The sequence below is a fragment of the Simochromis diagramma genome, unplaced genomic scaffold, assembly GCF_900408965.1.
Source record: "Simochromis diagramma unplaced genomic scaffold, fSimDia1.1 OVJJ01000618.1, whole genome shotgun sequence".
NCBI lineage: Eukaryota > Metazoa > Chordata > Actinopteri > Cichliformes > Cichlidae > Simochromis > Simochromis diagramma.
The window spans coordinates 11,497,216-11,520,332 of record NW_024387423.1 but is presented as its reverse complement, the minus strand read 5'-3'; the positions used below and the strand labels follow the sequence as shown (position 1 = coordinate 11,520,332).

General features: G+C 42.5%; 1 protein-coding gene across 5 annotated transcripts in view; it reads right to left on the bottom strand.

The window, feature by feature from the left end:
* Positions 1-23,117, bottom strand: part of oxr1a (oxidation resistance 1a) — a 168,129-nt gene that overhangs the window by 5,333 nt on the left and 139,679 nt on the right. For 3 of the 5 annotated variants that reach the window (XM_040013142.1, XM_040013144.1, XM_040013146.1), the window contains 7 exons: positions 13,986-14,138; positions 11,839-12,023; positions 9,782-10,458; positions 7,404-7,569; positions 5,190-5,355; positions 2,139-2,219; positions 635-757 (listed from right to left, as the gene is read on the bottom strand). In XM_040013142.1, coding sequence (XP_039869076.1) covers positions 635-757; positions 2,139-2,219; positions 5,190-5,355; positions 7,404-7,569; positions 9,782-10,458; positions 11,839-12,023; positions 13,986-14,138 — 1,551 coding nt within the window. Of the gene's footprint in view, positions 1-634; positions 758-2,138; positions 2,220-3,657; positions 4,088-5,189; positions 5,356-7,403; positions 7,570-9,781; positions 10,459-11,838; positions 12,024-13,985; positions 14,139-23,117 lie in introns of those variants that run through there. The other 2 variants (XM_040013145.1, XM_040013147.1) reach the window with 2 other exon arrangements.

Below are 23,117 nucleotides of genomic sequence, written 5' to 3'. Positions count from 1 at the left end.
AGCCACCTAACAAATGCTACTAAACTTATTCAAGCAGTGAATGAATCCTTTTCCCAAACACACAGTTGGAAATCAAGACTGCAAGGTAGCTCTATGAACTGATGACTTAATTTGTTTGGGTGCTACGACATTTTGAAAGTAAAACAAATCCTCAGTTTTTTACATGTCAGATTTCCAGCCTGACACAACACACAGGCGTCTCACAGAGATTTAAAGACTAAGATTAAAAAAAAAAACAAAAAACACAAAAACAAACATTTAATGCTAATCATTATCAAATCATAAGAAATTTCTAAATATTCTGTGGTTTCCATTTGGTATCTGTAAAAAACAAAAACTAAAAAGCTTACTGCCAAGCCTACTGGGTTATAATGAAAACAGGGAATCTATTATATTCACTTTCATTTTCAACATACACTAGATAGTGGGACTATTTTCATCAGTTGACACGCCTGTGTATTTACAGTAACAATTGCGCAGGTAACACTAACATGGAATAAAATACAGCGTCAATGTTCATTATAACAAAGGAGGAACAGGCATGTGCTCTTAGTTTTGGATTGTTGTTGGAAAAATATTAAGTTTAGAATACCGTCAAGTTGCATGAGATGAGATTTTCTGCAGCAGCACTTACTTTCTCTATCTGGTCGGCCTCCAGGAGTTCGCTGGGTTCTCTGAGGTTGGGTTTGAACGTGTCGGGCTCCAGCTCAGTTTTGACCGTGCCATGTTTAGAGTTCACCTCTTCCTTGGTGGTAATCTACAAGCACAAATACTTGTTAGAAATGCACTGACGAGACGAGCTGCACTTCCAAAGAGCTCTGATACTGGATGCGTTCAAAATAGCTACAGTCTTCCAGTTGCTACTTTTCATAAAAGGGCAATGACATGACCGGCTTTACTAGTCAGGCTGTCTACTAACTTCCAACAGACTGTAATCTGTGATCTGCTGAGGCTACAAAAAAATTGGACAGGAAAGTATTAAAAAAAGACAACAACGTAGAACTAGATAACCAACTCCACAAAGCATAACAAGTTCAGCTAAACAGGCTGGGCGATAGAGGAAAGATGGGGAAAAATTGCTTTTTAACCATAGCTCAATCTCACTAACAAAATGTACATTTTTCCTCCATTTGGGGGCTTTTCATTGTAGCCGTTGTCCTGCCAAAATTACAAATGCAGTGTTTGCTAGCAACACACTGATAATCCAACAATGTGATGATGACAGCTGAATATCTTCCTGCCACTCTCTGATGCCAGATGACTAGGATCAGTTTGGCACAAGTGGGAGAAGCATTGCAGAGACACTGTCTGGGAGAAGAGAATGCTAAGTGAATAGGAAATCGACCCAATGAATAATTTGCACTCCTATGTTTGACATTTTCTCTGACCAGCCGACTGTTTGGGTTATTTATCTTTCTCAATAACAGAGGCCGATTGTGGAGCACTTCGCCACTGATGACTGGGATGCTATCATGTTTCGGTCCTCATTCAAATGAGGCCTGCCTGCATTGTCCTCAGAGAACATCATTCATCCTGTCAGGGGAGTCTTACTTCAACCCTCTTTCCAATACGCCATCTCTTTGTTCTGCAGTCCTTCGATGTCTCTAAGGCAGGCTGCGCTCTTTACATTCAGCTCATTTGAGTAGTACAGGCAATTTGTATTTTCGATAAAAAGTTCTACAATAAACCCGCATCTGTTTCCTGTATACAATCTACATATCCATATAGAGCTAGCAACACTGATCTACCAGACTGATCTAGTGGAATGAAGACTAAAAATGTTCACCGAGTGTAAAAAGAAGCCTGACGCATGAAGATAAGGCTGCTGTGACGTGAAAACCTCATCGCTACGAACAACCTGTCTGTAATGGAATGATAAAAACTATTTCCAGTCGACTGCTCAACAAGTTATTGCCAATGTTTGGAGTCTAACAAGCTTTGAAGAGAATCTGTGAGCTGAAAGTACTACATTTATGTTTATTTAAAGCAACAGGGGCATCAGGAACAGGAATAGCAGCAGCAGCAGCAGCAGCAGCAGCAAGTAAAGCTTCAGTGGGGAGTCTAAAATAGACCGTGTTGGTGCAGCAGATTTGGGCAGAGTGGAGAAAGAGGGGGCAGACGGGGTTTGGTCAGGGCACCTGGAGTCGTTTGCAGAGTGAGCGCAGATCTTCGCTGTTTAGCGCATCGATCCGACGGTGGTACTCCGTCAAAGACACTACCTGGTAGTACAAAAACAGGAACAGGTGGAACATAAAACTCTGCCACTTCTAATGCTGACCATGGGGAGAAAAAAAAGTTGAGTTTTGGAAGTCAGTGTGCGCTCAATGTACACTATCTATCTGTCTATTCCAAGAAGGTTCGTGTTTGAGCTTTGAATAAACAAACTTAACAAAATGTTTACTTTGGGTAAAAGAGAAGGGGTTGGAGTCTTTCAGAGCACTCAGTCGTTTTGCATGTTTGTGTAATGTAATCAATAAAACTTTCCTACTAGATTGATTTGGTTATATTAAATATTAACTTGAACCAAACATCGCTACACTGGAAAGGAAAGCACAAGCAAGAGAGAGACGGAGACAGAGCAGGAGTGAGAGGGCTCCTTAGAAGTTACACTAGATTTTGGATGTGTGAACATACAGCGATAACAACAGAAACAGCTGTGGTCGGACTGCTGCAACAGGGTTTGCTGGAAATCACAATCCACCAAACTACAACTCAGACAGACCAACACAACACAGTGACCTACTAAGCATGGCTTCATTCCAACAAAGTTCCACCCCACAGACAGCTGCAGCCTCCAATAATCCACTATGTCTCAGCAGAGGGAAGAGACTCGTGTGTGAGATCACAAACAAACAGTCATCTAAACACTCTCAGAGATCTCTCTTACAATCATGAACACCGTGAGAGTCTCTTTTCATTAATTTTTCACACAGCTTAGATAATCTTCTAGTCACCTCGTTGCTACAAGTGTAAATAACTTTTTAGTAAGAGGCTACCTTTATACAAGTCTCAATAATGCAGCAGGAGTGGTAAAAGACAGCCCTCATCAAAAATGCATCTCTGCTAACCTTCACCTGCAGCTAAGGGCACTTTGGTAAGAATGAACCTGAAAATGGGCAAGCTAGTAGCACGTTAGCTTGGAGGGGCTGCGGCAGACTCAGACGGTGACTGAAATGATGACCTGGAGCGATCAATGTCAGAGGAAACAATAATTAAAAAAAGACAGGTCAGTGATTGAATTTTACCAGTGTGATAAAACAAGGGGCTAAATGAAAGGCAGAAGTACGGTTTATGAAACTGAGGGGAAAAAAGTCAAATAGCGTAACTTTAAATAAACAGGGGTATGACTACAGAGCTGGATTCTCCATATGTCACCTGGGTCTGGAAACTTTCACACCCCGTACAGAGCAGCGCACATCCTCGCTGGCCAAAAGAGACAGACAACGGATATGAGCTCTGTCCTGACTGCCAAACAGTGGTCACATAGTAGCCACTTTGTTAAACACCAGTCACTAAACTGCACCGGGTCAAGCTAAAGGGCTAGCAGGCTAGTTAGCCTTGCTAGCGACTTAGCGGCATGCTAATAATAATAACAACAATAACAGAAAGCAGGGATATACACTGGTGTAGACAGAAAACATGAAGTAAGCGACATACACAGGTGTACTTAGGGGTCAGCTGTTTCTCTTGCTCCTTCACCCTCCTAGAAAACATTTCCTGTCGAACTGGGCGAGGTTAAAGCTGGAAAGTCATATTAGTGATCCTTTTAAGTTCTCCCAGTGTAGCCCCAAGTTGGTATTGAGCCTGACAGCCCGCTTGACTAAAATAGAAACACATTTTTTTCCCCCAAAGGGGTCTCTACTCCGTGTGAGTTGTGTGACACTGCTAACATCCAATAACAACACGGGTTGGGAGGAGACCCGGTTTCCTATTGGATAAAAAACGATGATGCCATCCCCTAACTGACAAAATTTAAAGATACAGTACAGCAATATTTCAGGAGGTATACACTTGTATATTTTAAAGATTTGTGAGTGATAACGAAAAGAAAACATTAAAGTGTATTACATATATTATATAGTTTAAAAATATATATTTAACTAAAACAAATACAATTAAATGTAAAGCTGCTTTAAAAGTCTGTTTTGTCAGTCTTGCATTAAAAACAAACACAAAACTACTAGTTGAATATCCATAACAACGCGCTGTGAAAAAGACATTGCTTTAAACTCATGGCTCAGGTTCCTATTTACTGATTCTGTAATGGATCGTGTAGCCTCTGTTTGCCAGAAGCCCAGGGAGAAACAAATCAGTCCACTTTGTTTCCTACATCATTTATTTACATTCAAAGTTAAATGTACCCCCATGTATCAAATTCTTCACACAATGAATTCATCCTTTCATTATCCACAGGGCTGTCTGAAGTCTCATTTGACCAAATCTCATTCACTCTGCAGAGGCTAACAGCCCTCTCCTCTGCACTTTCTACTATCACTTCTGTAAATCTAGACTAAAGACACTATGAATAGCAAGTTTTGCAAAGAAGGAAGGACTAACATCTGTGCCACTTTTTTTTTTGATTGGGGGGGGACTTTTAACAACTCAAACAGCACGAGCAACTCATAATGGTGTTTTTGCCATTCAGCAAAAGACATTGTGAAAGGCTGATGAACAGGAGTGACAGTCACACAACATGTGGTGAAGCTACAATACAGCGACTGAGAAGAATCAACAATTACACAAACATGCAAAACACTTTGGTTGGAAGTTCAGAGAAGCGCAATTCCAAGCAAAGCAAGTGTTCACACGTCTTGAAGAATTTACACGTGATAGAAAACAGACACAAAAAAATTTACAGTTAAACCAAGAAATGTGCAGTGGTACCCAGAGGTGCAAAATATAGAAGCAGAATACAAAACTGAGGCTCAACAAGTACACATCTCAAATGGTAGCACACATTACGTTTACACTATGCATTGCATAATGAAAGCAAATTAATGTTATTTAACATTTAATTTAACATATATAACAATAAAGAGCAATTTTAACACATACGATCGTTTGCTTCACAGGATATGGATTAAAGCACAGTGGAGAACTCACTTAATCCATGTCCGCTTGGCTCATGACAACACAACATGTGCACTTTTAGTAAAGTGAAGAAACTGTTTTAGCTGTGTTGACCTTACCTCCCACTCCTTGACGTTGAGATCAGTGATGGGCTCGTGCTCATTTGTTTCCTTCACCTCATTCTTCTTGACAACCCTAAAGCCGGGCTCCTGTCCCATCCCGCCGACCCCCTCACCGTACATGTCTGGGCTCCACTGCATGAAGAATACATACAGGTGGTCTGACCTGCAAGAGACAGTCAACACAACATTCACATATTATTATCCTATATGGCAAATGTGTTTGCTAACAGCTACTTACTTTCATATTATGGGAACCGTGCTACACTAGAAGTTATCCGAAGTCCTTTTTTTTTTTTTTTTTAAGTGCCCACCGTCTCTTGGAGAAGACGACTGGATTCTTAGCTGCTAAGAATCCGGTTAGTTGGTGTCTTTGCCATTCTACCATGTAGGGCAGGTAGTATGGAGCAGATTTATCGGAGTGGGTGGGGAGCTTTTTTAAGAGATCAATGTAAGCAATATGATTGAACCAAAAGACTAAAGTTACACGTGCCAAAATAAAGGAAAGCAAAACAAATCAAAAAGATAAGAGAACCTGCAGAAGTTGCAAAGTTTTTCATCTTTCACTTTACATGCAGTGACACTCGTCCACTCTACATAGACAGAGCAGCTTTAAGTAGAGACATCAGTGGTCAGTCTCTCAACAATGTGGCAACCATTGTGCCCCCTCCCCTCTCATGTTGGAGACAGAAGAGGAAATCACTCGATGTCAACCATGCAAACAACTGAAAATATGAAATAACACATGAAGAGTTGCAAACAAAAACAGGACACAGCCTTTGTTGTGCACTGCTCGGGTTGGTATAGAGAAAGAGCTGTGACAGAGACACGCTGTTGGGCTCTATTCAGTGCTATAGTTGTGTATGGTTCATTCAGTACCCTCCTTTTCTACCAACAGCTATGCAAGAACACTTAAAGACACATCATCCAGGTCGCAGCGCATCTGGGTCAAACTACAAAGAGACTAGCAGCGTATAATGAAAAGCACAGTTGGCAGCTATTGTTGTTAATGAAGAACACAGCTACACCTTAGCCTGGTTTCAAAAATTAGTAAGTGGCATGTATTTTGATACTAGCTTTGAATCTGCCATATCCCTGGGCGATTAATCATGAAAGTAACGAGCATCACAGCAAACTTGTTGCCATCAGGTGGGGAATAGTGTAGCTAAGCATTAAAAAAACAAAACAAAACAGGGCTTTAACGGGCAAGATTTTACAAGTTCAGAACGAACAATGATGGCAGGGAAGTTTCTGCACTCAAGACACTCAACACATTGCATGATGAGGCCATGATTATGGTACCATGACTAAATAAAAGAGACGGGCCTGTTTATCTGACTCAAATGTGATTAGCAGCCTGGATGAGTGCCACGATGCTGCAGTAAAACTATAGAAAAATACTAAGAGCAGAAGTAGCTCTGTGCAGCATTTTTGTCTCCTTACTTTTAAAAGGAGTCCTAAAGTATCCACAAACCAGCGACTCTGCAGTCCAGTCTGTCAAAAAATGACCCTTTTTTTTACATTTTAAAGAAAATTGACTTATTAAATTAAACTATTAGTTAAATTGGGATTAACACGCCAAATAAACCAATTACAAGGAATTGGACTGGAAGCACACAGTTTCTTGTGATATGTCGCCTTTCAGTGTGAACCGCTCTAATGTAATTACGACTACTGCTGACTTGGCAGGAACTGTACATCCACACTGATCTTGGAAAAACTCATCAACAAGCCGAGGCTATTTTCAGCTGACGTGAAACATTACAGATTTCGGGTCAGGAAAAGTTCATGAACACATTCATGGGTATTCTGAGAACACAAATCATGGGCTTTTGGAAAGAAATAAGACAATCAGTCGCGTGTGTGCCCCTGCGTTTCCCTGCAGAGTGAATAAATAATAAATCATCTTGCTGTCTAGCACAGGCGGCAAAGGGAAACGGGCACAAGCCACAGTGGGAGTTGGATCTGACACTGAAAGCATGTTTGATTGGTTTCAAATATTAAAGGCAGTGGAGGTTAGGTGGCTGAGCTATTGTTGTTTGTTAGGGATATAAAAGGATCATACAGGCTCACTTTACATTGTTTCTATCTCAGATACTTCAGTATTAGCTGTACAGTTTTAAAGCCTGTTATTTTGATTACTATAAACCTCATAAACTTGCACTGAAACACACTGTGCAAAGCAGTAGCAGGAGGTGTAGCAGAGATACTGACCTTTCCTGCGGCACAGCGAACCAGTACTCATGCTTCTTGCCCAGCTGGGCGTACTGCTGCATGGAGGCGCTGGCGTTGGAAACAAATGTCTTCTTCATAGGCTTCCCCACTCGCAGACACAAGAACTTGTGAGAACGATGCTTCCGCCTCTCAGCCGACCCTGTACCTGGACAAGGGATTGATCACATGGTCACAGCATACATATCTTAGCGTGGCTAAATGACTGTTTATTCTACCCTAGCTCTCATTCTTTACTTGAGTTTTAAATGGATCAAGCTGAAAAGAAATGTGTTAGCAAGAGTTAGAGTCAGGCCAGTTAGGCTTAGTTAAATATTCTGTATCCAATGACATCTTACAACAAAATACAGCTGCCTAACAAAGTCGCACACTCTTTTTATTAATGGCCTTATTTATGTGACCTAGTTTTCTGTCTTTTATTTACTGGTTACTTCAGCTGGCATTAGTGATTTTGTGGCAGAAACATAGCAGATGACAGAAATAAATAGAGTGGCACACTATAATTGATAGTGGCACTGGGTTTCTGCTCATGGTGCATTATCATTGGGCTATTATGAGGCCACAGCCCTGCTAGCCCAATGAAAAGGGCCAGTGTAATATCACCGCGGCAGTCATATGGTACGTGCTCCCAATCGGACAGTATGTAACTGGGAAATGATGACAGAAAAAAAAGATACATTTTTCAAATGCATTAATTTGATTTGAATCTGCTTGTTTTGGTAGCCGCTGCTGTCACTTGTGTGGGCTGTGCTAATGCACACAGAATAAAAGGGCAGCCCTGCTGAGATGCCCGGGAATTAGAACTGCTTCTGCAGCTCAGCTCTCTGTGCGACAATAATTGCCAGGGAGAAAATGGTAAATCTTTCTCCCACTGTCTCGTCCGCCTTCCTCTCAGGGAGAGAAATCTGCTCGGAATCACAAGTACGTGTTCAGCCAGAGTGGGTTATGTGGACACATGTGAGTCAGTGATAGAGACAGACTCGAGGCCACTGTCGGATAACGAGACTGCTGCTGCAGTTTTTCAACTGATAATTGTCTACATTTTACAATCCATTTTCCAAATCACAGATGATTTTTTCCGAGGATCTCTTGAGCGCTTAATGTAGTTCCCGACTGACATATTGCTACAGCCAGGTAATCCATCACAGTGAACCCTCAGCTTCCTTTATAAAGTTACAGAAAGTCGAGCACTACATTTGCAAGGTGTCTCAAAATTGAACTCGAAAGAGAAAGCATAAGCCAGCGCAGACGCTTTAAAAACAATGATGTGTAGTCGTGAGTTGTTGCATTACAGTGGCTCCTGTTGAGCTGCCCGCACTCTAGACAATAACGTTAAATAAAAGCAACATTTTGTTTGCTTTTGAAGGCGAGGATACCATAATGAAACAAATGGAAAGCAGCGGCTGCCTGGAAGGTCATGCAGCATTGGAAAAACTAAGTGGGTAGGAATGTTACGCATTTCACTTCTTCAAGGCTGTTTTGTGTTGCACTTTATTATTTCTCTGGCATTTGTGGCCACAGAAAGAGATATTTTGTTTGGTGTGGGGAGACTTGAACGTAGGGAACAATGGCCCTGGAATTTTAGCTCAGTTATGGCACTAGCTACTTAAAAAATATGAAAACCTAAACTTAAGAAAATGTATAAAATTGCAAGTATCATTAAAGCTTTTGTTTTTTTTTCTTTTTGACAGATGCTTTTTATAAGTTACCAAAAGGTATTTTTGATGTTTGACATTGTCAGAACATTAGTAACCTATTGTATTATGCTTTTATCATGCCACTGAACACAATCATATTGATTCCTCCTTGTGGAGTCTGTCTAAATGAATGTGAAAGAAAAACTAGAGAAGGAGGTGAAAATGAATAACACCTCTGTGAATGCCATCTCAGAAGGTGTTTTGATGTTGGGGTTTAATCGTCACTGTGTTTCCCCTTTGAGGGGGCAGGTGTGTTTGTGGCATTGTGCCGTTTGATAGGCTTTAGCTTATCGCCAAGGAGGAGTGGCCCGGACCACCAAAGCCAGGGATCAAAGAGCTGAATAAAGCCCCATAAAGCCTGGAAAGCTCCGCCAAGCTGATACCAGCAGAGACGATGCCATTTCCCTTCGTCTTTATATTCCAATTACTAGCAGCGAGGCAGAGCAGAAACGGAAAGGTTATCAGGAACTAACACGGGAGAAGCGATTCAGAGGCAGGTAAAGAGCAGAGAAACTCACTTTGATAGTGTTAAAAAAAAACGTGGATGCAGAGGTGCAGCTAAAAGACAACATGAGGCCAGATTCATGGTCTGAAATGTCTTGCAGCTGCAGCCTCAGGTAGAAATGATTCGTTTCCTAACTGTAAGTCAGCATGTGTGTTTACCCTCTGCAGAGTTCTGCACACCATCCCTTTGCGTCTGCTCTGCATCCTCCTTCTCCTCCTTGCCTTGTTGCATAGTGTCTGTTTGGGAGGCATCTGCACCCTGGTTGGCATCCACCTGTGGACTGGCTGAGACAGAGGTGGTTTCTGTGGCACCAGTGGTGGCTGAGCTTTGGGACCCTGGGCGAGAGTTGCTGCTGCTGGGACCCTGGGCCTGGCTAGTGGTGCTGCTGGTGGTGGTGTTATTGGTGGTAGTGGGTGTGCTTGGTGGCTTCTCTACGCTGTGTTGCTTGGATCCCATTGGGGACTGGTTATCGTTCTCTGTGGCAGTTTCTGGTGGATTGTCCTCTGCTTTCGCCACAGTAGGTTCTTCCGGCTGGCTGGCCGAGCCACGGGCACTGCCTGCGGTCTGGGAGCTGGCAGCCTCCACCTGGGTGATGGTTTGCACAGACTCTGTGGAAGCGCCAGACGATTTGTCTAAGCGCAGATCCTCACTGGATGCCTGCTCCTCCTCCCGAATGGGGGACAGCTCTGTCTCGGTGAAGACGTCTTCGGAGAACGAGCCCTCTGTGCTGCGTGGGGCTGTGCTGCCGCTGTCATTGGTCCCGGGCTCCTTCAGGCGCTGGTCTGGTTCCTTCTGCTGTGACGGATGTCTCTCTGTGGGCAGGGGCTCCAGGTCACTAGAAACATTAAGCAGAACATCACAGAGTTCAGCATGCATTCCACAGAGGGATCAAATCTTTACACAAATCCTGTTTGACAGACTGGGGCCATTAAGTTTGAAAGACGGGTGGCATTTCAAGTGTAAGGGTTAACCAAAAGGTTTTGGAGACCCAGGCTAAGGAATGTCAACTTCTTCTGCATCCTTTTTGGTCAGTGTTTCTAAAGTTTGTGTCCTTTAGCCACTTCTTGATCAACGATTACTTAAAGTGAATCTACAATTTGATGTGTTTCCCAAATAAAATCTCACTGAAATCTAATATTCACACACCATATTAGTAAATTCAGCAACAGGTTTCCTATAACTGCTCTTGTTGTTATAGGTTGTAATGTACTAATGAATGAGATTGAACTCAACTGGATAGTAAATTATGATGCGATCTCCCATCATTACACTGATTTTGTTCACCATATTTGTGTCATGAAAATTCCCAAAGAGACCCGTGGTTAATCATTAGCCATATCCTGAATAAATAAATTGGTACAAATAAAAAAAAAAAAGTTCTATGTCTCCTTTTTGGAGAGGTCAAGCGCAAACAAGAAACACTTGTGTGCAGCGTAACCAGCACAGTGTGCAGAAACCCATCCTGCAGGCACTTGTTGCTCAGCTGTGTAGTAGAGAGGGGCAGAGGGAGAGGAGACAGAGGCGACAGGCCACAGCTGAGAAACAGCTGGGTCTGGCAGAAAAACCAGCCATTTGCCAGCATTATAACTGCTCCACGGGCAACAATCAACCAACTAAATACAGCTCTGCCCGGACCCTGCTACCACCAGAGGAAGCGTGGTGTTCAGGGTGGGAGAATAGCTCATTAGGGCTCAGGGCTCATAACGCTGCAAAATATTTATCACTTAACTTCAGCAACACTAAACAACCAAAGTAAAGAAAAAAACCCAAAACAGATTAATCTGTGGGAGGAAACACAAGTGAATCGTTTGAAGTGGCTGCTTCCTCCCTGCATTGAGAGGTGAGCAATCACAATGTAGGAGGGCAAAGGCACACTTCATTAACCCCGCTGTAATTGCCGTTTCCTTTTTATTTTGGCGTGTAGGGGAAAGGAATTAAACTGTCGGCTGGCTGCTGATGCAATCTGACTATGGGTGCAGCAGAGGAAAAAACATTGATTACAGCGAGGCTGCTGCATTTCTGTCAGGGTGAAAGTAAGAGACGGACGCGTGGAAGATATTAACTCAGAGTAAATGAACAGGGATTTATGTAGGAGGAAATCAGAGTTAGAGGCATTTATGGCTGCATATGCTTTAAATAATGACATCTGTAGTCCACAAGTCAGCTTCTAGTACAGCACAGCCTGCGCATACTGTACGTCTTTGTTTTCTCTTACTCAGGGACGGTCTCTCTGATCTTGGGGTCAGTGATCTCCTTGCAGATGGCGGCAGACTGCACCTCCTCCAGGGGACACATGATGCCATACTCCTCGCACCCGTGGGCCTGTACCAGGGGGTCCATGCGGTGAGGGTCGAACATAATGTTGTTGGGCGTCACCAGCAACACCCCACTAACTGCGCCCTGAAAGCAACACAGAAAATAAAAGGAAAAAAGAGGGGTGGGTGAGGAGATCCATCACACCCTTTTTTTTATACATCAAAGGAAGCACTTAGCATGTTATCCAGCATGAAAGATAATCAAAAAGCACTCTGCCATACAAACAACCAGAGGCCGAATCCATTTTAGACCACAAATGTCCTAAATCAAGTAGAATTATTGACTGCCAGTGCTGACCACTTCAGTGCTTTCATTTGGTACCTGGGAGTGAATCAGCTGCAGTTCGATACAATGGATCTGTGTGTGTGTGACAGGCTGTGTGTATTTCATACTACTGACCAGGGGGTGTGGGTGTTCTTAAAGGTGAAAATTTTCTTCCCTGCTGTTCAGTTGTTTTTATTCACACTAATGTCACAGCTCAATTTAGTCAGAAGAACTGCAAACACTAATTAAATTTGCCTCCATCACATTTAGAGCAGGGGCCTGGAATGTGAGGCAGGATTTGGGCTTTAGTAACGTTACTTCTAGATGAGCCACGGTGCTGCATACCTGCATACCCAATCACGTTTTACAAAGGTACCACCTGCTGACCAATCATCACCTGACCTGGAAGACCCCTCTATAGTTTCTAGAGACTGTCAACAAGTTTTGTGCTTTTCCCTGATGCAATGTTAAAGCTTTTTTGCCCTATAAGCCTTCATACAGTGATATAAACCTAAAAGAGAACAGCTAAACCTTGATCATGTTGACTGCACTTTTTTTTTTACACATTTTAAAACCACCAGAGCTGCAGGTGAATACCGAAAGGCTGTCTTACACAGTATAAAACACAATAATTGACAGAATAGTCAGTTGTAATCATAGTCAGATCTTCAGTGTTGTCAGCTTTTCTTCCTAGCTTTAAGTAGCCTTAAATAGTGGCTTGCACTTTTCCACTCAAATGTCTCTTAAGCATTTAGCCTGTGTCGTGTGTTTAACCTCTTTATATTTTTCTAATGTTGCAGTTTTCTCTCTTGATAACAACCTTGCATGTGGCTGCTTAGCCTGATTGCTGATGTTAGGGGTAAGTGAGCACAGATAATGAAAAGATATTCTGGGTATGTGGAACTTGCTTCGTAATCCCGGCCCCAGAAGACAAAGAAGACATAAACGCACTATTTAACCGTACTGGAGACCTTTTAAGAGCTTGAATTTAGAGAACACAGTTTACAGCCCTTCAAGGAGCCGCAAACTCCCTGCTTATAGACCTTCTGAGCAACATTAGCCATTATCAGCTGAATTAAACTACAGTGAGCAGGAGAGACACTTGGCCTAATGTGCTGCTCCACAGGGTTATTCATATCTGCCCACACATATGCCCACATCATCAGTATTTTCTATACTTTTTTATGTGCTTTTATTACAATTCATCTGTTTTTTTATGTTGGAAATAATAACAATAATAATAATAATCATAATGGAAACAACCAGGGAAAATGTAAGTAAATGCAAACACATTTTGGTGTAATGACTCTGATGTTGCTGAGGTTGTTAAGAAGGGCACAGCAAAAGCAACTAGAAGAGCAAAAGAATATTAAAATGGACACAATGACTCACAGACAGAATTGCACATTTATTTGATTCTGGTATGTTCAAGTGAAGGATTTGATATTTTCTTTGCTTAGTTCTTGTATAAATTCTCAATTGTTGGCTTGAACTCTTAAAAAAAGCACTTGACCCTTGCACTGAGTAACTATACAATGGCGGTGATTAACAACAGCTTCACTGAACATCATTTTTCTTTAAACTCGTCTGATACTTTTGACATTTTCTGCTATTTTTTTTTCTGAAGTACTGACCTCCTGCATCTGGCAGCTTGCAAATTTAACTTCTCACCAGCAAACCCACTTCAGACCTCTCGCTTCCTACTTATACTTTTGCTGTCAGCAATTGTGAAGTTGTGAACACTTTTAAATGGATGCACTGCTCTTTATATCCATAGCTCACCTTGCCATCAGTGATGTACTTGCAGTTGATCTTGAGGAACTTCTCTGTGAGGGCTTCTTCCTCCTCGGACGTGGATGACACCACTCTGGACTGGCGCAGGGCTGAAAACACTGGAGGGTGAATGGCTTCTGGTTTGGGAAGGCCATCAGAGTCCTAGAGGAAAGATGGGTGGTGGCACAGAGGGGAAATATCATGCGTTAGACTGCTTGTCTGATTATAATGTGACCTTAAAGCAGAATTCTTCGGGCTTAGCGCAAAGACCTGGGGCTGAAAAATAAAGCCTGGAGTGTCCACTTGACGCTGGCTACAAAAGCGAGTCCATCCCTATAGACTCTTATGTGCAAATACCCAAGTTTACACAATAACAGCATGTCTACAGCCTAGCAAAAAAAGTGTTGTCCTCTATTGATTGTTTTCCACTTTATAAGCAGATTTGTATCTGTTTAAAATGTGCTAAGACTTAAAAATAGGGGTGTGGCCTCTTTGATTGGTAGATGTGCCAATACAAGGTGCTGTAGCTGACTGCTAGCCTTCACCTCAGCTAATCCGCTTAACTGGACCTCTTGACTCTTTGCTGCCTTTTGAAGACTATTAGTGAAATGATCTGCTGTGTGGTACAGACTACGAAATTGGTGGTTTTTATGAGTTACTAAGCACTAAATAGCAGATATGCATGTCCCCTGTGTGGCACAAGTTAGTCGATAACTTAACGCTCCACTCTCTTGTCCATATACTGTCACCTTTGACTCCAGCCTAAAAAAAAAAACTAACCAAAACCTGGTGATGGCCAAAATGACAACGCTGAGGCTTAAAAATCCAGATATTTGTAGTTGACATCATGGTGGCTTCGCCAGTCTTTTATATAAAGCTTGGACTGGTATACATGAATTCAGTCTCTTTCATCAGGACTGTAATCATGTTGTCCAAATCTCTAAATAGGTTTCAACCAAGGACACTATAAATGAAGAACAGGCATAGCTCGCTTCACTTGGAAATACATGGTGTAACTAATCTGTGCTTCGTTTCATCAAACTAATGTGTTTGAGTCCCTAAATGTATTATCTATATATAAACGGATATTTTCTGCACAGCGGGACAATCAGGTTAAAAGAAACCCAGCGATGAGTCAAATGAATGCACCTCCTGTGTGCCTTCACATCACACGGGGTAATTATTTAAAAAACATCAATACGAGACTAGAGCTTTAATTACACACAACCCGATGTTTAGTTAGTGTAATTTTATTAAAGACTAACATGCCCTTGAGTTAAGAGTGATGGTTACTTTTGTACAGTGGGGCGCAGTTTTAAAGAGAGCAAAGAGAGGCTCTTATTTTATTTATAAATAGATGGCAAAAACTTAAAAATACCCTTCACATGAAATAAAATCAGCATTCAGCTCTTAATATTGTACAGTCATGAAGTGATTATCAGACAGTAGGCCTTTCACCTTTACTAGAAAGGAGCAGCTGTGTTTTGAGCTTCTTGACAATTTAGCATTTCTAGGCTGTCTCTTTGTGCCTGTTTGCAGTGATCTTTGAGCGCTCTGTCATCTTTCTCATTCCTGTGTGTAGTACTTTTGCACATCTTTATCTCTCATAAGTAGTTTTGTATCCATTCAGAGTGATTCTATGTATCTCAGCATCCTTTGATTCATTCATTTCATTAAAGTAAAATGTAAAAAGCTAAATGTCAGCCAATACAGAAGTTTAGTCCAGGGCTGTGTGCAGGCTGTGCACAGTAGTCTTGTTTAGTAATCCATAAATGATTCCAATACCCATCACCTTCTCCACAGCAGCTTCTTTACTCATGCAATTAAGCCGAGGCAGTTCATGTGTAAAAGAGTCTACGAGTTTGGCTGAGCATGTGTACCGTGCATGAGAAGTAGAAAGTGGTTGTCTGTGGAGTGGAAAGTAAACTGAAGTTACCAAGTCTCAGAAAAACAAGACATCAAGCATGTATTTCAACATATACCCGCCTCCTGCATCCAGCCCCAACTGTAATAAAAAGGGATAAAATGTATAAAGGTAAAGACAGGGCTTTAATGCTAACCAGCAGACACGCGGAGCAATACATTAATGAAGCATTTGCAGACCTGCGGACGTAATTAAATAAATATATTTTCCTCATTATTCTGGAGCCTGCCAGATGGCACGCAACCAAGAAGGAATTTCAGTTATGTCTCAGCTACATTGGTCCTTTATGTAGTACAACGACATATACATTCTAAGGCAATTTTATTAGTGTTCTTTATTTACACCATGGTTAATGCAAACCACCACAGATGGCGTGTGTGTTCGGCCGGAAACACGAGGTGAGGTGGGATTGGTGAGTCTACCAGCTGCCTGTTGCCATGCAATGACCGAGCCATGGGGAGAGAGTAACCGGCGTGAGTCCACAGAGACAACTGTTAGTCTGATTAACCGCATATCATTGTCTGCAGGAAGGACTGTCTGAGCTGGGCAGAAAACAGCAGCAGAAGCAGTGGATACAGTAGCTGCTGTAGAGAAATAAAAAGGCGAGGAGGTAAAGAATGCTGAAGGCAATGAGGGGCGCGATTGGAGTGAGGACGAACAAAAAAAGAAGAGCTGGACGTAAGAGGAGTGTGTGGGTGTTATCACCAAGGGCGGATTTTGACCACAAGGGGAGGGCGTTTAGAGCCGGTGGCGAAGTGAAGAGCGATGAAGAGCTACAGTAGCAGCGAAGTGAAGAGCTTAGAAGAAGAGAGAACCCGGGCCTGGAACAACTGTCTGCTGTCCTCCTGACATCCACCCCCACACCTCTCCGTCTCCCAGTGCAGTCGACAAACAGCCTGCAGCTACTGACCCACACCAACACAAGCAGCCCAGACACTGGCAGCCAGGGGACGGCTGAGGGGGCCGGCCAATCTGTTACAGCCAAAACAAGCATCTCTGAAAGAGGAGAGGATGAGAGGGACTGAAAAATTTTAAAAGAGACATAAACAGTAGAGGTCGGAGCTGAAAATAAAAAAACGACATCAAAACAGCAAATAAATCGGATTCTCCGATCTGCGGGAGCTTCTGTTGTGGAATTTAAGATCTGAAGCGCAGCTGTTGAAATGAAGGAAACGTGTGGGAATTTAACCAGCTTGTCATCCACTTCAACTCAACACACCTACACCTACACAACTGCACTTCATCGCTCCACTTTCCAGGCAAGTCACTTCCTAGTGACTCATTCAATCTGGCCTTCCTGTTTCAAGGTTAAATATGAAAAGAGTAGGAGGCATTTCCACTAAAATAGACCGACTAGAACACACCTGAGCGTACATGTGGTGCACACCTGGGCTAAAATGAGCAGATGCAGATGTCAAAACATGTCCTCCTGCACAGAAATGCGTAAAACAAACAGTCTCGCATAGCCCGTCATTAACTCTGGCACGTCTCAAAAAGGGGTGTTATGTGTCGGTAACAAAATTAACACCCATCGCACATCCCACACAGTCCACATGAGACTGAGGAATGAGAAGGCATGCTCGCTGTCCAACAGCTGAGACCAGTTGCTCACCAGGCAATATGAGGACAGATAATTAAGCTTTTGTGCTAATTTGAGAAATGTTTACTCATTTGAGGTGAACAACAAGCAAGCAAATACATATAAATATCATAAATGCAATAAAACAGTAAATAGTTGCTTGCTGTTGCTGGTGTGAGGATGTGTCCTTAAAAGTAAGCAGGACTTTTTTTCTCTCCTTTCCTACAAGTCTGTACAGTGATTAAACATCGGGAAACGATCATGTGATCCAAGCATCCAATCATGTTTGATCACATCTAACCAAACTGCCAACTTCTCCTTTCTTCCCTGTGGTTCCTCCATGACTACCTGCACTGCTCATTCCTTCCTGCAGCATGCTGCTACTGGCTGCTTGTTCCGCCTTCTCGCTCCAACACCCCACCTCCAGCTGTCTGCTTCCTTATAAACAAAACTTGTGATAGCACCTCTTAATTTGTAAAATGCACTCGTTCATGACATAATTGTAACCACCAAAGATACTGTATTTACAGTGAAATTCAACCCGATAACTAGTCATATAATATTATTTGCAGTTATTGGGGAAAAACAGTGTATTAAAAAATAAATACACACTTACACAGGAAATAAGAGGATACCACCTGGGGGCTGCTTATTAAATCTACTTAACTGACCATCAGGAAGTGCATGCACCTCTATAAAAGCAGATGTTTTAGCAGTTTGCTGGTCAGGAGCATTTAGGTATGTGTTAACACAATACCAAGGAGGAAAGAGAGCAAGAGAGCAATGCGAATTTCCAAGGAAATTTAAAGTTCATCATTCTACAGAAAAAAAGATTTTCACAAGTGGAAAAAAATTCAAGACAGCTGCCGATCTTTGCAGGAGTGTTCCCAGTGAAATTCATCTCATTGTCAGACTGTGCAGGGAGCTACATGAGAGCTACACGTGAGACTCTACAAGCCTCAGTTAGCGTTAAATGTTAAAACTCATGACAGTACAATTAGAAAATGACTGAATAAGTAACGAAGGGTTGCGAGAACGTTTCTTTTCTTTAAAAAAAAGAACATGGCAGCACGACTTACAAAGTTAGATCTGAACAATCCACAAGATTTTGGGACAAAGTTGATGCTTTGTTGGTGCTTGGTCCAAATGCACAGCACAACATTTGGCATAAACCAAACACAGCATATCAGTACAAACACCTCACACCAGGAGGGGTGAAGACTTGGGCGTTTTGCATCCACAGGACCTGGGCACCTTGCAGTCAGTGAAATGACCATTAACTTCTCTGTATACCAAATTTTAGAGTCAAATATGGGGCCATCTGTCTGACAAATAACGATTGGCAAAAATTAGATCATGCAACAGGATACCAAGCACACCAGGAAACAGAGACACTGAAAGCATTAAGGTGCTGAAATCGTCCAGTCAAAATTCAGATCTCAACATAAATGAAATGTTGTGCTGAGAAAATTAGCAAACAATTTTATCAGTTTATCAATTAAATTTAGCGTTTAAACAATTTGCCTCATATTTATAGCTAACTATTTCAACTGTTTACAGATATATGGATGTTTCAAGCACTTTCAAGCACTACTTCAGGCTAAATATGGGTATCATTTCATTTAAACAGATTACTATTCTGTTCCTAGTAAATGTTCAGATGTTACAGTTTAATATGTGGATATATATTTTAAAATGATCCATCACTTTTTTCTTTTAGGCAAGTTCAAGTTGCATTTTCAGGTTACTCATTTCAAATAAACACTGAGGTAGAAGCTGATTGAACTTGCTAAGAAGTGCAGCTGACAGATCAGTACACTTTTACCTCACATAACTGTAGTCAATATTGCTTTTCTGCTTTTTATTCTCTAATATACGACCAGGATATATTTTTCACTGGCCTCTAAGGCATCCAATATTTTTTAGCAGGTGAGGGGATACTAACCTCACCTGCCTCCTTATTGCAGCCCATATTAACCGTCGGCTTTTTACCAGAACAGTACGGCAAGGCAACAGACAGCAAGGGAGAAAAAGGGAGAAAAAGGGAGAACTCAGACAACCTCAGCGAGGAAGCCTATTAAGAAGACAAACAGACTTTATTTGACTGTATTTGGTGTGCTGGTGTCCTGAAGTGACCAGATTCTTAGACTGTGAGTAACATCTAAGGGCAGCGGGAAGGCAGAACAGGGAGGAGTGTTGAACTGAATATACAGGAAAGAAAAGGAGAAAGTGTTGCTAAAGAAGGCCTGATGTTGCCACCAAGAGCTCATCTGAGGGTTTCAGGGAGGTGGACGGAGGGGGGTAAATCTCCTCTGCAGGAAGGTGACAGCGATGCTGGGGACAGGAGATGAATGTAGCTGTGTTAGATGACAGGTGTGGTGGGTTCACAAATCAATATCCTTTTAGTCTCAAACCAGTATTTCTCTTTTTGCCCACAAATAGAAAAAACAACAACAAGAGGCTGTGGCTGTCATAGAAATGGTCTCAACACAGGCCACTGTGAGACAACAAAGACAGAGGCTGTATTGATGAACACTCATCCACATGCAGAGGAAGGAAGCCTGCAGGTGCCACACGGCTATGACCTTGACAGTGACACATGGTGCAAGCAAAAGAAAATCATTCCACAGCTCCACCGTGTGGGCATGGGTGGGTTCTGCAAGAGAGAGCACACAATAGTTGCCTGAAACCAGAAATCCTCAAGTACAATGTGTACTGTTGTTTGTACTATCTAGTACTACAGTCCTTGCTGAGCTGATATAATGAATCTACCAGCATAAAATCCTTTTTTTAAAGTTAATCTTAAGATTGGTGCTAAAATACAGCAGGTGTAGACAGTGCTGGGTTTTCAGAGATTGAAAGACTAATTTTAGATCACGTCCAAGTACAAGAGAGGAAGGAAGGAAGGCGGGAGGTAAAACTGTTGCCAAAAGAGGAAGACACAGAGAAGGTCACAGTAGTAGCTCCACCACCAGGGTGAATAAGTGTGTGCGTGTGTCAGTATGAGCACGAGGAAGGTCTGGAAAGGATAAAGAAAGCACGCCTGCCCACACAGATGACCAGAGAGCAACTATGCCAATGAACCGTTGGCTGCCAAATAATCCATCGACAGTAAGACCGCCAGTCAGAAAGTCAGCCAGCTAACCGTGCACACATGCAAGCTTGCATACACATGCATGCACACGAACACACCCAGTCAGACAGCCAGCCAACGATCCATGCCTGCAAGATGTGTTACTTTCTGTTGCCAGTACCAGCAGGCCAGCAGGCAAACCAAGAGCATGAAGACTCTTCAGTGCTGACTGATCTGGCCTTTAGCTCCGTCAGAGAAACACTAAACAATCTAACTGCATGGTAAAAACTTTTAACTCGCTCACTGAAGCATGGGCGCTGTTGTTAAACAAGTCCATTAAAGCGTATGACTGATTCACATTTCGCTGCAGATACTCTATAGACTTTTGATGTGACACCTGCTATAAATAGCCACTCTTTTCTCCTCTGCTTTCCTATAATGGAAAATGAAGAGTATTCGCTTCAGTATCAGACAGGACAAAACTAGGAACACTAAGCAGTCTAGATATCCGAGTACTGTACTTTTACCTCACCCTCTGTGGGGGAATTTAAAGCATAGACGAGCACCATCATTAAACAGCACACCACCAGCTAACTTAAACTAATAACGTGTTGGGGTTCCACCTAGCAATTTTAACAACCTTAAAGATGATAACGTCACAGCCACGATGTCAGACAGCACCGGTGAAGCTCAAAAGCCTCATAGAGTTTGAGACTTAGCACGCAGAAGCTAGTTTGATATCACGTTAAGCACCAACAGCTTATTGGGAAAAGATCTACATGTATGTAGATCTTTTCCCAACATCTACATGTTCTGGCTTATCGCTGCGTGTGATTTTGAGGGCTTATGTAAACTCAGCATTCCCAAAATATACATAACTTCAATATGAATGCATAACACTCTGCAGGCAAAGAACTTTAACAGGGCCTTAATATTTTGAGGCTATTTTGAACATCTAATTGGCTTTTTAAACATCTCGTGCCATATCTGACTCCTTTTCATATCATGATCTCAAAGAGAAAAATCGGAAAGTAGTTTCTCTGCAGGGCACTCATCTTCATCAGGGTTATACCAGCTATTTGCTGCTCGCACTGCCATTACTATAAACCTCCCACAACCATTCATTTAGATAATATCCTCATTGAGACAAGCGTGCCGAGCACCAAAATAGGCTCGTAATTAAAAGATGCTGGGGATTTAGAAGTGGAGGGAGGGGTGGGGGGTTATTAAGGTCCTTCCTTCCAAACGGCACCTGGATGCCACATCCTTCTATATAACTACCAACTAACCCACCCACAGACACACAGTAGTACACACACACACACACAGGAAGTGGAAGGCATTGGAGGATCCAGACAGGCAGATACAGAGCTGACAGATACAGACACGTACTTTTGCTCACAGACAGACAAACACACGCACTGAGTTGACACTTTGAGTGAGGTAACGTTTCCTCCCTTCTGCCTTCCAAGCACACTTCCTCTGCCTGGAGTAATTGCTGCCTAGCGCTTGTCTGGGAGAGAGCGAGCTGCTCCGTTCATTAGTTACTCTAAATATCACGCCATCACTTTTAAAGGCTTAATTTCTCTGCAGTCACAGCCCATGTCTCTGATCCTTCCCCCATCGAGAGCCGCAGAATATGCTCCCGTTCTCACTGGCAATGACCTACATAGATAAGTGGTAAATGGTTGGTTGGGGGGTGGTGGTGTTCTTTTGGCAACTATGGAGAAATTAACGGACAACAGGAGGAAAGAGCAGACCAAAGGGAGAGCGTTTGTGGTGGGAGGGCATCAAAACTCAAGTGGAGTGCCAGTGAACGCGTTGGTGACAGAGACCTGCAGTATCCACGCTCTTACAAAAACGGCAAAACAAGACCGACGTTTCCATGGAGACCGGCAAACAGTAATATTTCTTAAGGGACCGCTGAGCGTTCAGTGGTGCTTAACGATTGGCTCATTCAGATGCTGCAGACACAGTACCCGAGGGAGATGGCTCACACTGCTGGCCTTGAGAGCTGCGAGGCCAGCATGTGTACGGCTGACTGGACCAGACCTGAAGTCACATCAGACGCAAACCCACCTCCAGCTTTTCTACATGCTTTATGCTCAGCTAGTGAAGACGAGAAGCAAGAAGGAAGTAGCAAGAGAGACGATAGCATGCAGATATGGTTTTATGTTAGAAATAATCCCTACTGCTGGAATTAAAGGGGTATTGCAGAGATATTTTTTGCTCTAGTAACTAGCTTAGTTAGCCACATTAATGTCATGTATCTTGATCCCCGTGCGACGCAATTACAGTAGAGAAGCAAACCAAAAGTGCTGTCAGCTTGGATACTAATTACCAGCTCAGAGACCATTTTTCTAATAGCCTCTTTCATACATACACTTTCCTGTGTAAATGCTTGGCCCATTTCACATTTCTGCCTCATGCTTAAAAAAAAAAGACCACAAGCTGCACGAGGTCAAACATGAATAGAAATAGAACCATATTCGTACAGCACACACGCACCATTCTGATGTTCTTGAAAGAAATCTGAATATACACACACAGGCCACTTTGATACTA